Source organism: Bos javanicus, chromosome 15 (assembly GCF_032452875.1).
Source record: "Bos javanicus breed banteng chromosome 15, ARS-OSU_banteng_1.0, whole genome shotgun sequence".
Classification (NCBI taxonomy): Eukaryota; Metazoa; Chordata; class Mammalia; order Artiodactyla; family Bovidae; genus Bos; species Bos javanicus.
Window position 1 is genome coordinate 34247341 of NC_083882.1, and position 14147 is coordinate 34261487.

Sequence of the window (14147 nt, forward strand, 5' to 3'; positions counted from 1 at the left end):
GGACACCACTGAGAGACTGAGCACACACCTAAGAAAATTGGTAGTATCAGCAGGCATGGCAACATGCGCTGTGACTAATACGTAGAGGGAGCCCCTTCCCAGAAAGCTCTCTTCCCAGTGGGCCAGGGGATGGATCTTTCTGTCCTACTCAAGTGCGTTTGACTCTCGGGAAAGCTTGTATCCTGCTGAAGTCTACCTAACCAGTGAGCACGGTTTTAGTGGAGGTGTTGGTGTACGGTAGGGTGTGAGTGGTGCTGGATCTATCTGAATCCTCATCCCTCTGTCCCCACCCTTCTGGCCATTTCTTGCTTCAGGTTTTAATTATGTAGACATCACTGTCCCTCATGTGAGAGATGCAGTATTCATGAGAGGTCTTGGGTTACAGCTGGGTCACAGGCAATCCATCTACTCATTCAGAACCCCCAACCCAGCTTCCCTGGATTAAAGTCTGGGTTTGGGACCTCAGGGAGGGCAGAGTGGGGACCTGTGAATCATCCGTTCTCCCACATTAATGGTTCATAAAACACGGACAAGCATTAATTCCAAAAGAGATATTTATTAGGGTCTCCTGGGTATTTGATGACCAGGGTACACCAAGTCTTTTACACTGAGGCTGACTTAAAAGACCTTTAATGGTACCCCCTCATATTTTGAAGTCTTCAGAGATATGTGGACCTCTCCAGCTAACAATTTAATTTCTTTTTCTCTTCCAAACTTTGTGGAAGACTGTTGTGTTTCTATGTCCCACTTGTGCTTCCTTGACCCCCTTTCTCTCTGACTGCAGCCAACTGATAGCAGCCTGGCCAAGAATGGACTGTGGGGTCAGAAACTCTGGTCTCTCTTTCTGCTGTGTAATCCAGGGAAATTATTTAATCTCTGAGATACCTCAGTTTCCTCATCTGTAAAGGAGAGTTGATGTGAGGATTAAATGAGGGAGTACACATTAAATGTATAAAAACGATTTGGCTCATAGAATGCCCTAGAGCCATGGTCCCCAACATTTTTGATGCCAGGGACCGGTTTCACAGAAAACAGCTTTTCCACGGACAGGTGCAGGGGAGGGGCATGGGGGGGGGATGGTTTGGGGATGATTTAAGGGCATTCAAGCTGGTCCGAGGACCATGGTGTTTACAATTAATTGATCACAGCCAGTTACTGATATCTGGGACTTCCCACGTGGCACTAGTGGTAAAGAACCCGCCTGCTAATGCAGGAGCCATAAGAGACACGGGTTCAATTCCTGGGTCAGGAAGATCCCCTGGAGGAGGGCACAGCAACCCACTCCAGTATTCTTGCCTGAAGAATCCCATGGACAGAGGAGCCTGGTGGGCTACAGTCCACGGGGTCTCAAAGAGTTGGACACGACTGACACAGTTTATCACAGCAGAAGTCCATTACATTTATTGTGTACTTTGGGTGTATTATTGTTAAAATATCAGCTCCACATCAGATCATCGGGCATTAGATCCCGGAGGCTGACGACCCCTGCTCTATAAGCTTTTAGCCATTTTATTATTACTGACAAGGGCAGTGTCTTATTCCTCTGAGCTGCTGTGTGCTCATCCCTATAGAGCAGTGAGAAGTCAGGAGACTGAGACCACACCAATATGGTAAACAGGGAAAATTCAATATGAAGAATCATTAATGGGTAAATGAGTAGAGCAGACTCTAAAGAATGCAGGAATAACAGAGGTAGGGAGCAGTCATGGCCTCTAGGAACAAGGCAGAACACCCAACAAGGGAACAGTTTGTAAGTGTGCCCCCAACATAGGAATACGATTCAGAGCTCTTTGGATGGGTGTGGCTGTCACCCAGTATATGGCACAGAAAGTTCCTGAGAGACTGCAGGCTGGGGTGCCAGGGAGGCTCACAGGCTGGCTGGCAAAGTGGGTATAGATCCCGCATCACAAGGTGAGGCAAAGAAGGGTGGATTTGGAGCTGAGGAGCAATAAATGGACACCTCGCCTAAGTAGGAAGAATAGAACTTACCTTGCAGGGTTGTGTTGAGGACTAAACGCAGTGCTGCTGCTGCTAAGCAATTATGATTAAACGCAGGGAACTTAAAAGTGCCTTTTCTTTAGTAAGGGGTTTATTTATGGAAGTAGCATGGTGTGGTTTGAAAATGTGGATTTTAGAAATATTTCTGTGATCTTGGGTAAGGATGGGTTTCTGTACTCAGTTTCTTCATCTGTTTGACTAAAGTTTCATAAGAAAATATATAATAAAATAAAATATGTGACCAGTGCATGGTCGATTCTCAGTAAACATTATAGATCTTTGTTCCTTTTCCTTCTTTGACTTACCCCCACACATTTCAGAATCTCCTAGATGTTTATGCTTTGGAAAAGCACGCGTGCTTTAGATGATAAGAGTCAGGCTCCCTTTAGCCTATCACTCCCGTAATTAATGGGCTTCCGGTGGATGGGGAGCGCTAGTGAATCCACCTGCCAATGCAGGAGCTGCAGGTTCAATCCCTGGGTTGGGAAGATCCCCTGGAGGAGGAAATGGCAACCGCAACCCGTTCCAGTATTCTTGCCTGGAAAATTCCATGGACAGAGGAGCCTGGCGGGCTACAGTCCATAGGATCAAAGAGAGTCAGACACGACTCAAGGGACTGAGCATGCATGCATGGCCCATTATTCAACAAATTCAGATTTAGTTAAAATCTTTGAAGTGTTTGCTATGTTAAAAACTCTTTTGTTTTCCTTGGGGGTGGGCGTAGGATTCAGAGATAAGACCTTATCTTTATCATCCCTACTTTCCATTCTTATCCGAAACAGCACTTGAGATGAACAAGATACCGTGGAGGCACCGACCTTTTTATAGCATGTGATTGAATGGGACTGGATTGAATGGAACCACTTGGTTCAGTTGGATTTGCAGATGCCTTAACTTTTTCTTCCCCCGATCCCTCCAGGGTGCTCTCTGGAAAGTGCTTTTGATGCTGCACAAGGCTCTCAGAAACCGCTTTTCCTTTCAAAAATAGAAACTCATGTGAGTTTTCCATATCTCTGAGGGAAAGGTTTAATTCAGAAAAAGATACCTTACTCTCTCCTCAGTGTCCTAAATTCATTTACAAAAAAGCAGTTTGGGAATTTAGGCAGCAAATTGTTCGGCCCTTGAAATGTGGAGATTTGAGTCAGGGGCAGGAATGCCATCTGGGGAAGCCCGGTCAGTTTTGTCCAGGTCACTGCCAACTCTCTGAGGTTCAGCTGGCCTCTTTGGAGTTTGTACTGTGACTTGAGGAAGGATGAGCACAGCACTGCAAGTCTGTAAACACCATGAGTATGAAAAGGCCCCTTCCCGCCTCACGGCAAGTCAGTAGCCTTCTATTCATACACAATTAATGGTTGAGAATAGGACTCGACTAAGGGGGCCTAGGTTTCAGAAACATGCTGTAATGTTCATTAACCTTATACTGTTGTTCAGTTGCTAAGTTGTGTCTGACTCTTCGTGACCCCATGGCTCCTCTGTCCTCCACTGTCTCCTTGAGTTGCTCAGATTCATGTGCATTGAGTCGGTGATGCTATCTAACCATCTCATTCTCTGTCACCCTCTTCTTTTGTCTTCAGTCTTTCCCAGCATCGGGGTCTTTTCCAATGACTTGGCTCTTCACATCACTTAGCCAGAGTATTGGAGCTTCAGCATCAGTCCCTCTAATGAGTATTCAGGGTTGATTTCCTTTAGGATTGACTGGTTTGATCTCCTTGCAGTCCAAGGGACTCTCAAGAGTTTTCTCCAAAAACACAGAAAGCATCAGCTCTTCAGTGCTCAGCCGTCTCTACAGTCCAACCCTTACATGACTACTGGAAAAACCATAGCTTTGACTAGACTTTTGTCTGATCTCTGCATCTGCCTTTTTAACCCACTGCTGTTGATCTGAATCATGTAGATACTAACACTGTTGAGCTATGCAGAGCTCTTTCAGAAGAAAGGTGAAATCTCTGCATTTCATAGTGGAAGAAGCAAAGTCTCCAGAAAGTATGATTTGTCCAGAGTCACATAGTGAATAGGGAAGGTAAGACCAGGGTGTGGGCAGCTTGGCCTCACTAGCCCTTTTGTTGCCTATCTTAATGGAGGATGGGACAGTCAGTGCAAAGATACTTACTGATACTTCTGTTGTACCCAGTACTCCTACGTGTTGGAGGGACATGAAAGAAGTCGCCTACAAGCTTAGGGATATAAAACTAACAGCATGAACAACAAAAGCTACAATTAAATTCTATATTCTGTACTACAGTTATAAGCTCAGAGGTGGGGGACATAACCAGCCTCCTTGTACCTTTATTCTATCATTTATTTTCAACCATGTACAAGAGGACATATACCTATTTTTGGCTTTTGCAGATGAAGAAAATGAGTCTGAGAAGAGGGTAGCTGGGCAACCAACAGTCACAGAGCCAGAAAGCATCAAAACATAGCTCTGAATGCAGACTGGACCCCAGAGTCTGAGATCTTTTTCTAGAGTAACAGAAGGGGAGGTAGGTAGGTGGTCAGCATTTCAGAAAAAGCCGGACTTGACCAGACAAGTGCAGGCAGGTAGAACTGGGGCAGTGCTTGCGGCCCAGGGCGTTGCCAGCACACCTTTCTTTGGCACTGAAATTCCTCTAGGTAAATGAGGTGGGGGCCAGACAGTGCAAACCTAGGTGCTTCCTAGACACTGTGAGGCTGCTGTTCTCTCAACAGGTTGCAGGTACAAACAATCCCGGAAGGACCTTTCTTGATGAGCTGATAGGGCTTGGCAGTCCCAGAATGAGACTTTTTGCCAACAGATGCCCAACAAGTATTGAGTCTGGTGAGGACACAGGTGGCATCGATGGATCATAATTATTACTCACCTTCAGCATGTTATCCTGTGCAGCTGCAGCAGGCAAACCAAACTCTGCCCTTTAGGGACACCTGAAGAATGAGAATGCATAAACCAATCCTTTGCTACTCAAAAGTGTGGTCCATGAAATAGCAACATGGACATCACCTGGGAGTTTGTTATAACAGTCGACTCTTGGGCCCTCCCCTAGACTTAGTACATCAAAATCTGTGGTTTAAGAAGATCCTTAAAGTTTGAGAAACAGTGAGCTGTCACCATTGCTTTTGATGTTTGTTTTGGTCCAGATTTTGGATCCCTTTGCTCCTCCCCTCAAAAAATACTGGTGGTACTCTGAATTCTGACAGTCATCCTTGGGGTTTTATGGGATTTCAAGTCAGGTGGTCTGGATTCCCAGCTCAGCCTTTGTTGCCATGGGACCTCCCACCTTTCCAGGGCTCAGCATCCTTTTGATAGCTGTGATCCTAACAAAGGCTTTGTAGGTGATTCTTGTGGAAATCAAGTGAATTAATGTGAATGAAAGTGCTTTGTAAGTCATAAATGACTTTCACAGTATTCCATTAAAGTCATTTTGAATAGAATACCTCTCATCCGAAAGAATATTCATCTGGACTGTTTCTGTACCAGTGCTGCATTCCGGTGAATGTTGTTTTGTCACTCAATTGTGTCCAGCTCTTCGTGACCCCATGGACTGTAGGCCACCAGGCTCCTCTGTCCACGGAATTCTCCAGGCAAGAATACTAGAGTGGGTTTCTTCTCTGCGGGATCTTCTCAACCCAGGGATTGAACCCATATCTCCTGCATTGGCAGACGGATTCTTTACCACTGAGCCACCAGGGAAGCCCCATTCCAGTGAATGGACAGGAGAAAAAAATTTTTTTTTTCTTGGAGGTGCCGCTTAGAGTTTGAGATGACCATGCTTTGTCGTGGATGTAATTGTTTTACTTGTTAAGGCTCTGACCCACAGGTATCACGGCCTGCTGCCTTGGAAGTCCGGGGTAGGCTTCCCTGAAGAGTCCCGGTCATTTTCTGTGGTCTCCAATGCCGCCGCTTTCCCTTCCTCTGTTCCCAAGGCTCAGGCAATAAGCGCAGTTGTCATCCTTTGAAAGATGCAAGGCTCTATTTTGAGCCAGGCACTTGTGTTTTGATTTAGTATCACCTCCTTGATACAGGTTGACCTAATAGGCAACACCTGGGAAATAATTGGTGGCAGCAAAGGGAGCAGAATCTCTCGGGAGCATCATCTGGTGTTTTGTCAGATTGGGGGATGGAGAGGAAATAACGGCGCTCGCCGCCCCAGCGGCTCGGTCCTCCAGGGCGGCATGAATAATTGAGAGCGAGCAAGCTGACTGCACCGAAGAGTTGCTTATGTAAAGCGGCAGGCGGCGGCGGCGGCGGCGGGGTGTGCGCGCGCGTGTCTGCGTGCGTGTGTGCGAGTGTGTCCGCGCGCCGGAGGGGTGCGTGGCTGAGTGTGTCTGTGCGCTGTGCGCGTGCGTGCAGGATCCGGGAACAGCTGTCTTGGGAGGGAGTCCGAGGGAGAGAGAGAAAAGGAGTGAGGGCTGGGAGAGAGGGGCTCGGCGGTGTTCTGGTTCGACTGCAAGACCACGCCAAATACCGGCCGCAGGGGAGGGAGGCGGGTAGAAATTGACGGGGAGTCATGCTTACCATTCCAGAGCGGTTGGCAACAGCAGAGAAAGGAAGCTCCCCCAGCTTGTGAGCGCCCTGCCCCCCGCCGTTAGCCACAGGGCCGTGGGATGGTCATGGAGGTGCGTGCCCTCCGGCGCCCCCAGGGCCCCCGCTCCCCGCCCCCGCCCCCCACTGCCCAGTGCATGAATGAATGAGCTCTGCACTGTGCTCCACTACCTTCCCAATGGCTGCCAGGTTAGTGCTCACTCTTGCTGACGCTTGTGTGTGCGTGTATGTATATGTCAGTCCATCTTTGTTTCCTCCGCGCATTTTTTTTTTTTGGAAGGGGGGCCTATGCCCAGGAGTCGGATGGGGGCCCCGGGGGCTGGAGCAAGGGCCTGTCTCTCTAGCTGCCGAGCTGTTTCCAGCTGGCGCAGGCCACCGGAACCGCCGAGAACACAGACCTTTCCAGGCACAGTAAATCCGGAGTCCATGTTGTTTGCTTCTGTTCTGTGTTGGGGGGATCCAAAAGCAGCCGGGGTGACATCATGCTACAGAGATGCCTCATTCTTTTTCCTCCCTGGCTCTTTTCTCTCCCCCTTCCTCACCTTCCTCAGGGCAGCACTGCCTGAGCTGAGCCGTAGAGCCGGGAGGGGTGGGCCCAGGGCGGCTGGAGGGAGGGGTGGGGTTCAGGCTGATGGAGTCCCCTTGGCCATAGAGACTTATTCAAGGGCCTGTAACTTGGAGAAAAAAGGGCAGAGGATTGCATTCTGGGGCGACCAGGCCGGAGCTTCTGGGGGAGGTGTGGACAGGCCATGTGCTCCTCCAGGTCTCCACCCACTGACTTAACTCTGGGGTGCCCCTGGTGGGGGAGAGGTGACCAGAGCAGAGGTGAGGCCACCTTCTCACAGACAGATACTGCTGCTTTGATGGATGGCTCTGGCTAACGGGAGGAGAGGATGAGAGGGCAAGTTGATAGCTCCAGTCTCAGGGAAATAAAGGGATTTGTTTATTCTTTGGCTTAGCCGGCATTTGGCTCAGAGATTTGCCATGTGTTTTCAGAAAATAGATACCCAGTGGCTGGGCCTTACTCCCCCACACCTCCTTGCATTGTTAGTTATTTGCTTGATTTAGGCAAGTGGAGGGTGGGGGAGGATTTGAAGCTCTGTCTCCTCGGAGACTCAGCCAGGCGCTTAGCCAGGGCTGGGGGGAAGGGATCTTCGCTTCTTTACCTTCTGTGACACTTCGCAGCAAACTGCTTCTGTGGACACCCCCTGGCTCCTCCGCTTCCCACCTCCCTCTCCCGGCTAGCCTGGAGGTGGGCATGCCTTCCTCCTTTGCCTTGGATAGTACTCTGTGGGTTGGAGAAGTTTAGGACCCGGGTGGAAGGAGCTGGCCTTGAAGGAAAGGGGGAGAAAGGGGTGTTTCAGGGAGCTGCCGTGGCAGGAGTATGTCAGTGTTGAGGCCATGGACAGTGGTACCCCACTGGGAGAGAATGAAGGAGTGGGAGCTTCTGTCATCCTACCTGGGAGAAAAGCTCCTCCTGTTCCTGGCCCTACGAATGTTCTGTGCAGGCAAGAGCCAACTTGCAGCCCCTTTTCTCAGCCTTGGAGTTGTCAAGCACAGGTGCCTTATTGGTGGGTCACAGACACACCCTCCTCCCCAGCTTGACAGAGGAGAGGCAGACGCACCGCACTGATCTTTCAAGGTCACACACTGTTCGGCCAGGGGTTGCCAGCTGTTTCTGTAAGACGCAGAGCATAGATACTTTAGGCATTGTGACCCAGGCCGTCTCCGTTGCGATGACTCAACACTACTTTGTACAGCAGAAGCAGCCACAGACATAGAAGGACAAACGCACATGGCTGTGTTCCCAATAAAACCTCATTTATGGACTCTGAAATTTCCATTTCATACAATTTTCACACATCACAAGATAGGCTTTTTACCCCCAACCGTTTAAAGATGTTAAGAACCATTTTTAGCTCGTGGGTCACACAAAATGGGTGTTGGGCTGGATTTGGCCCTTGGGTCATAATTTGCTGACCTGTGAATTAGTCCTGATTAGAATGGCCTGATGATCACCTGAGACCTCCCTGAGAAAGTGTGAAAGACGTGAGCGGCCTTCACCTTGCTCATGTTTGCACACACACACATCCTTCTATATGGTGACAGACAGAGGGCTGAATGAATTCACTTTTCCTAGTGACCTCAGATGGAAGCTCACTGTTCTGCTCTTGGCCAGCCAGGTGAAACCTCAGCTTTTCTGCAAGTCAGGCAGTTAGGGTCCAAGGAGCAAGTGTTTGGACTGAAAGGAGGAAAGCATTTGCACTTGAGAGCATTGCTGTGGTTCCGTATCTGTCCTGGAGATGCTCATATAAAGGTTCAGAATTGGAATATAACCTGAGTTGGGCTGAGAGCTGAGTGGATTCTTCATCATTCCACCAGAACTTGAGTTTGTCCAGGAGGGGGAAGGAATGGTGGGCGCGGGGAGTATCTCTTGTAGGGATACAAGCATACTTTGTGCATCCAGGCACTCTCTGTAGCCCCAAGGCTGTAGCCAGAGATATGTAAGAGACCAGTGACTAATTCTAGATTCCTCTGATTCAGAAGATGACTCCAAAAATATATGTTTGCAGTCTCATTTCCAGAGCACATGGAGTGATGGTTCTGCTCTATTCTGAGCTCATCAGAAAACTTATTTGCTGTTCTACAACCGTGTCTGGGCTCCATAGTTAAAGGGGGATTGAGGAACTGGAATTCATTTAGAGGAGAGTGAACCCCTTGGCTGAGGGGTAGGCTGGAGAGACTAGCAAGTCTGAAGGAGAAAAGGCTGAGGGAGCACAAAAGCCACTTTAAAAGTGCATTTGGAAGAGAAATGTGATTTATTCTACACCTGCCAAGGGGGCAGATATGTGGGACCTTTGGTGGGAAGCCACAGGAAACAGATTGAGCTTAAAATAAGAACAGTTGTCCAAAGGTGAAATGAGTTACATCATCAGTTAATTCTCTCCCTGTCACTTGAGGTAGACTGTAAACAAAGATTAGGTGGAGATGTAGGAGAAATGATTTTAAACTTCTAAAAATAGGTTTGAGGCCTTAGATGCATTCTATCCAAGGAAGGAGAATAGGAACAGAGGTGGTGCTGTAGTTAATGAACCGACCTCAAGTCTGGGAAAGCTGGAATAAAAGAAAATGGCGTTGAGTGCATTATAACAAGGTTTTTTGTTTTTTTTTTTAATCACAAAGAACTTCCTGATGGTTGCAGGAGACAATGAGAAGGATCATAGAGGAAAGCCCTGGAATTTTGTACTCTGAATATATTTTATTTTAAAGAAGGCTACTGATAAGAGCGGACATTCATCCCTCAGTTTCTATGTTCTTTAAAAATTTTTTAAATTGGGATTTCTTGACAGTCCAATGATCAAGACTCTGTACTTCCACTGCCATGGCCCAGGTTTGATTCCTGGTCAAGGAGCCAAGATCTTGCAAGCCATGTGGCTCAGCCAAAAAAAAAAAAAAAATTTTTTTATTAAAATTTTGTGTGCTTAAAACTTTTTATTGAAGTATAATATACACACACATATATGCAGAAAATTGCACATATCACAAGCATAGAGCTTGATAAATTTTTGCAAACTAAATACACCTGTGTAACCAGCACCAGCTCAAGATATATTTTACTTAAGATTTTTTTAATGTGGACCCTTTTTAAAGTCTTTGTTGAATCTGTTACAACATTGCTTCTGTTGTTTATGTTTTTGTTTTTGGGGCCATGAAGCCTCTGAGATCTTAGCTCCCTGAGCAGGGATCGAACCTGTGCCCCCTGCGTTGGAAGGCGAAGTCCTCATCATTGGACCACCAGGCAAGACCCAGGATACAAAGCTACTGTGAACATCTGGGAAGCCCCTCCCACTCCCCTTCTGAATATATTTATATGAGGGTACAGCCTCTCTGGGTGACATAGATGTCTGCCAGCAAATGGACAGATTGGCTGAGCCTCCTACAGACTTCTTGGTTCTAAAATTTCTATGATCTTACTTGCTTCAGTCTTTTTAGTCGTATCCGACTCTTTGCAACCCTATGGACTCCAGCCCGCCAGGCTCCTCTGTCCACGGGATTCTCCAAGCAAGAATACTAGAGTGGGTTGCCATGCCCTTCTCCAGGGGATCTGCCCAAACCTAGGGATCGAACCTGCATCTCTTGTGTCTCCTGCATTGCAGACAGGTTCTTTACCCACTAAGCCACTTGAGAAGCCCAACGTAATGGTTCTTCTTCAGCTCTGTTTCTGTTTGTTCTCTACCAGAAAGTGAGTCAGAACTGTGTTTGAATCCACAGGGTCTGGAGGGGTTTAGCCACTTGCTTAGCTCAGACAGCAAGGTTAGGAAGGAGCCGCAGGAGGGAAAAATATGCCAAATGCTGCTCTGTACCCCTGGGCACCTACACTTTGCACACCACCTGGACTGCCGGCCTGGTTGGGACTTTGTCCTGACAGCCAGCCCCGGCCTCTGGTCCCTCCAGTGGCGTTGCCCTGACCAGAGGGAAAGCAGGTGATGCTGAAATAACTAGGGGCCTGACTGCCTGGTGGCTCAGATGGTAAACAATCTGCCTGCATTGTGGGAGACCTGGGTTCGATCCCTGGGTCGGGAAGATCCCCTGAAGAAGGAACTGGCAGCCCACTCCAGTGTTCTGGCCTGAAAAATCCGGTGGACAAAGGAGCCTAGCGGACTTCAGTCTACAGGACTGCAGAGAGTCGACACGACTGAGCGACTAACACACACACCCCCCAGACTGCCTGGATCCTGTTTCTGGATCCTTTGCTGGATTTAGATCTGGGTTCCTTTGAGAGAATGCTCTGCTCTCAGGAGTTCACCATGTGTCCTGTATATGCTTTTTATCACCCCCACCCCACTTCTCTGTGGGGGGCTAGGCCACATTCACATCCAATCTTCTCACAGGCTGAAGCTGAAGTGCAGAGAGGAGGGATTTGCTCCCAGATCACACACAGGGAGGGCTTCCCTGATAGCTCAGTTGATAAAGAATCCACCTGCAATGCAGGAGACCCCAGTTTGATTCCTGGGTCAGGAAGATCCACTGGAGAAAGAATAGGCTACCCACTCCAGTATTCTTGGGCTTCCCTTGTGGCTCAGCTCAGCTTGTAAAGAATCTGCCTGCAATGCAGGAGACCTGGATTCAATCCCTGGGTTGGGAAGATTCCCTGGAGAAGGGAGAGGCTATCCACTCCAATATTCTGGCCTGGAGAATTCCATGGACTATATAGTCCATGGAGTCGCAAAGAGTTAGACACAACTGAGCAATCTTCACTTCACACACAGGGAAAGGAGCCAAATCAGGACTGCCTGGCTTCCTTGACAGGTGACTGGGGGAACTGTTTTGATTGACTCCATGTAGCTCCAGTACTCTTGCCTGGAAAATCCCATGGATGGAGGAGCCTGGTAGGCTGCAGACCATGGGGTCGCTAAGAGTCGGACACGACTGAGCGACTTCACTTGCACTTTTCACTTTCATGCGTTGGAGAAGGAAATGGCAACCCACTCCAGTGTTGTTGCCTGGAGAATCCCAGGGACCGCGGAGCCTGGTGGGCTGCCATCTATGGGGTCGCACAGAGTCCGACACGACTGAAGCGACTTAGCAGCAGCATGTAGCTCTTACTGCAGGGTTAGTTAATTACACGTCTGTCTCTCTCACAGGTGATAGATTCCTTAAAGAAAAAGACTGAGTCCCTCATGCCTAGAGCATTATCTGGCTTGGAGTGTGTCTCTTCAGCTGTTAATTGGATGAATGGATGGATGGATGGATGAACAGTTGAAGGAACGGATGGATTCTGCACAAGCTCCTTGTAGTTTTAGTAGCAACATTTCTCTTGCAGAAGTTGGGTGTGGGGCCCTTGTGGATCAAACTTAGACGAAGCCAGAAGTTCTATTCAGTTGAATTCCCTGCCTTGTCCCAGTGGTTTGTGGTATTGAGGCTTCTGAAATATTTTGAGTGGATTGTACTTATATTTGATTGAGATTGATAGTCAAGTGTAAATGTATTAAGTTCCTCTTGTGTATTCAGTATCATGTTTAATAATGTGTATTTAATCCTGTGTATCTACAAAGAACCACAACACAGTTGGCTGTCCCGTGGGGTCCTCAGGGAGAATGTGTAAAACACGGGAGACGCATACGTAGTAGGTGTTCAGTAATTGCCGGTTTAACGACACCCAGTCAGCAAAGTCAGCTTAATTTCTAAAGACTGTAAAGCTCAGAGATAGCTGGATGGAAAATGATCACCAAGAATCGTGGAGAACTAAGGACCACAGGGCTTAAAACTTTGGAGCTGTTCTAACATGTACGCAGCCACCTAGTGGGTGCTCTCTCCTTGGAAACCTGAGGTGTGGGGATTGGGTGGCTGTTGTCAGGGCCTCGAAGAGGGAGCTCCTGCATCCAGTGGGGGTTGGGATTGCATGCCCACTAAGGCCGCTTCCAGACTGCAGACTGTCATTATAGATCAGTTCAGCCAGCACTGCCTGCAAACCCGCAGGACTCTTCTCCCAGACTTTAGGTTTGTCCTGCTGTGAACAGCCTCAGAAGGGAACTCGTCCGTCATCAGTAAGTGCCTGTTTCATTTCAGCATCTCCTGCTTCATGCTAAGTCTTTGCCCTCCTAGCCCTGTGGAAGTGGGGGCTAGCTAAAGGTGTGAATAGCGGCAGTTTGTGTTTTACTCCAGGTCTTTGCTTCGTGGACAGGACGGAATGTAGAAACAGGATGCAGTTCCTTAACTGGAAATTCACTCCCTACTTCTAACCCCCCTTTTGCCTCCGTAAACAGATTATAGGGACCCCTTTACTTTGGGGATGTGCTGCTTTTTTTTTTTAAGCTTCTGTCCCCCATCCTAGTAAGCTAGGTTGTGATCATCCAACAGGCAAGGAACACAGATACATGGAAAGATAAAGGGACTTTTCTCAAGGGTACACGAAACAGCACAGAATTTAAACTCAGATATGTACGCTTATGTCTAGACAAAGTGACCAGGCCAGCAAAGTCTGGAAGTGATGTCACATTTTAGTTTTCATGGATCCAGAAATCAGAATAAGAACCAGTGGGCTGGTATTCTCAGAAGGCAGATCTGGGGCAAGCTTGAGAAAGAAATCTCTTAATGGAGTAGCTGAACAGTCGTTGTTGAAAGAGCTCATTCCTTTATTCATGCAATACATATCTGTGATCCTACTGAGCTGGAGGCACTGGGGAACCACACAGTAGACAAGGCCCCGGCCCCTACGGGGTGTTCAGTCCAGTGTAAGCAACTGAATGACAACAACAACAAATAAAGACAACTCCCAGTCCTGACAAGTGCCGTGGAGTGGGGAAGTGGAATGATGTGAGGACCTCCTGGAGACAGGGAGGGCACCGTAGATGCAGGGGTTCTTCAAAACAGGCTACTCTAGGGAGGGGACGTTTGAATTTTGACTTAAAGGTTGAAAAGGAATCCGAGTTCAGAACTGTAGGGGGAGAGTTCTGGGGCAGGGGTGAACTTGGTGTGTTTGAGGAACAGAAAGATCCAAGGAGGCCAGAACAGAGGGAAGGAGAAAGTGGTACAAAAGAAGTTGAGGGAGATCCCTGAGTGTGGATCCCAGGAATGGACTGCTGGCCATCAAGTCCATCCCTCCAGAAGGTGAGGCCAAGGACACAGA

General features: G+C 48.2%; 1 protein-coding gene across 7 annotated transcripts in view; it reads left to right on the forward strand.

The window, feature by feature from the left end:
- Positions 1-14147, forward strand: part of GRAMD1B (GRAM domain containing 1B) — a 187999-nt gene that overhangs the window by 111670 nt on the left and 62182 nt on the right. The window contains exon 1 of one of the 7 annotated variants that reach the window (XM_061440643.1): positions 6684-6706. The exons of the other annotated variants lie outside the window; for them this stretch is intronic. Within the exon in view, the coding sequence (XP_061296627.1) occupies positions 6696-6706 (11 nt within the window). The 5' untranslated portion in view covers positions 6684-6695. Of the gene's footprint in view, positions 1-6683; positions 6707-14147 lie in introns of those variants that run through there. 7 annotated transcript variants of the gene reach the window in all.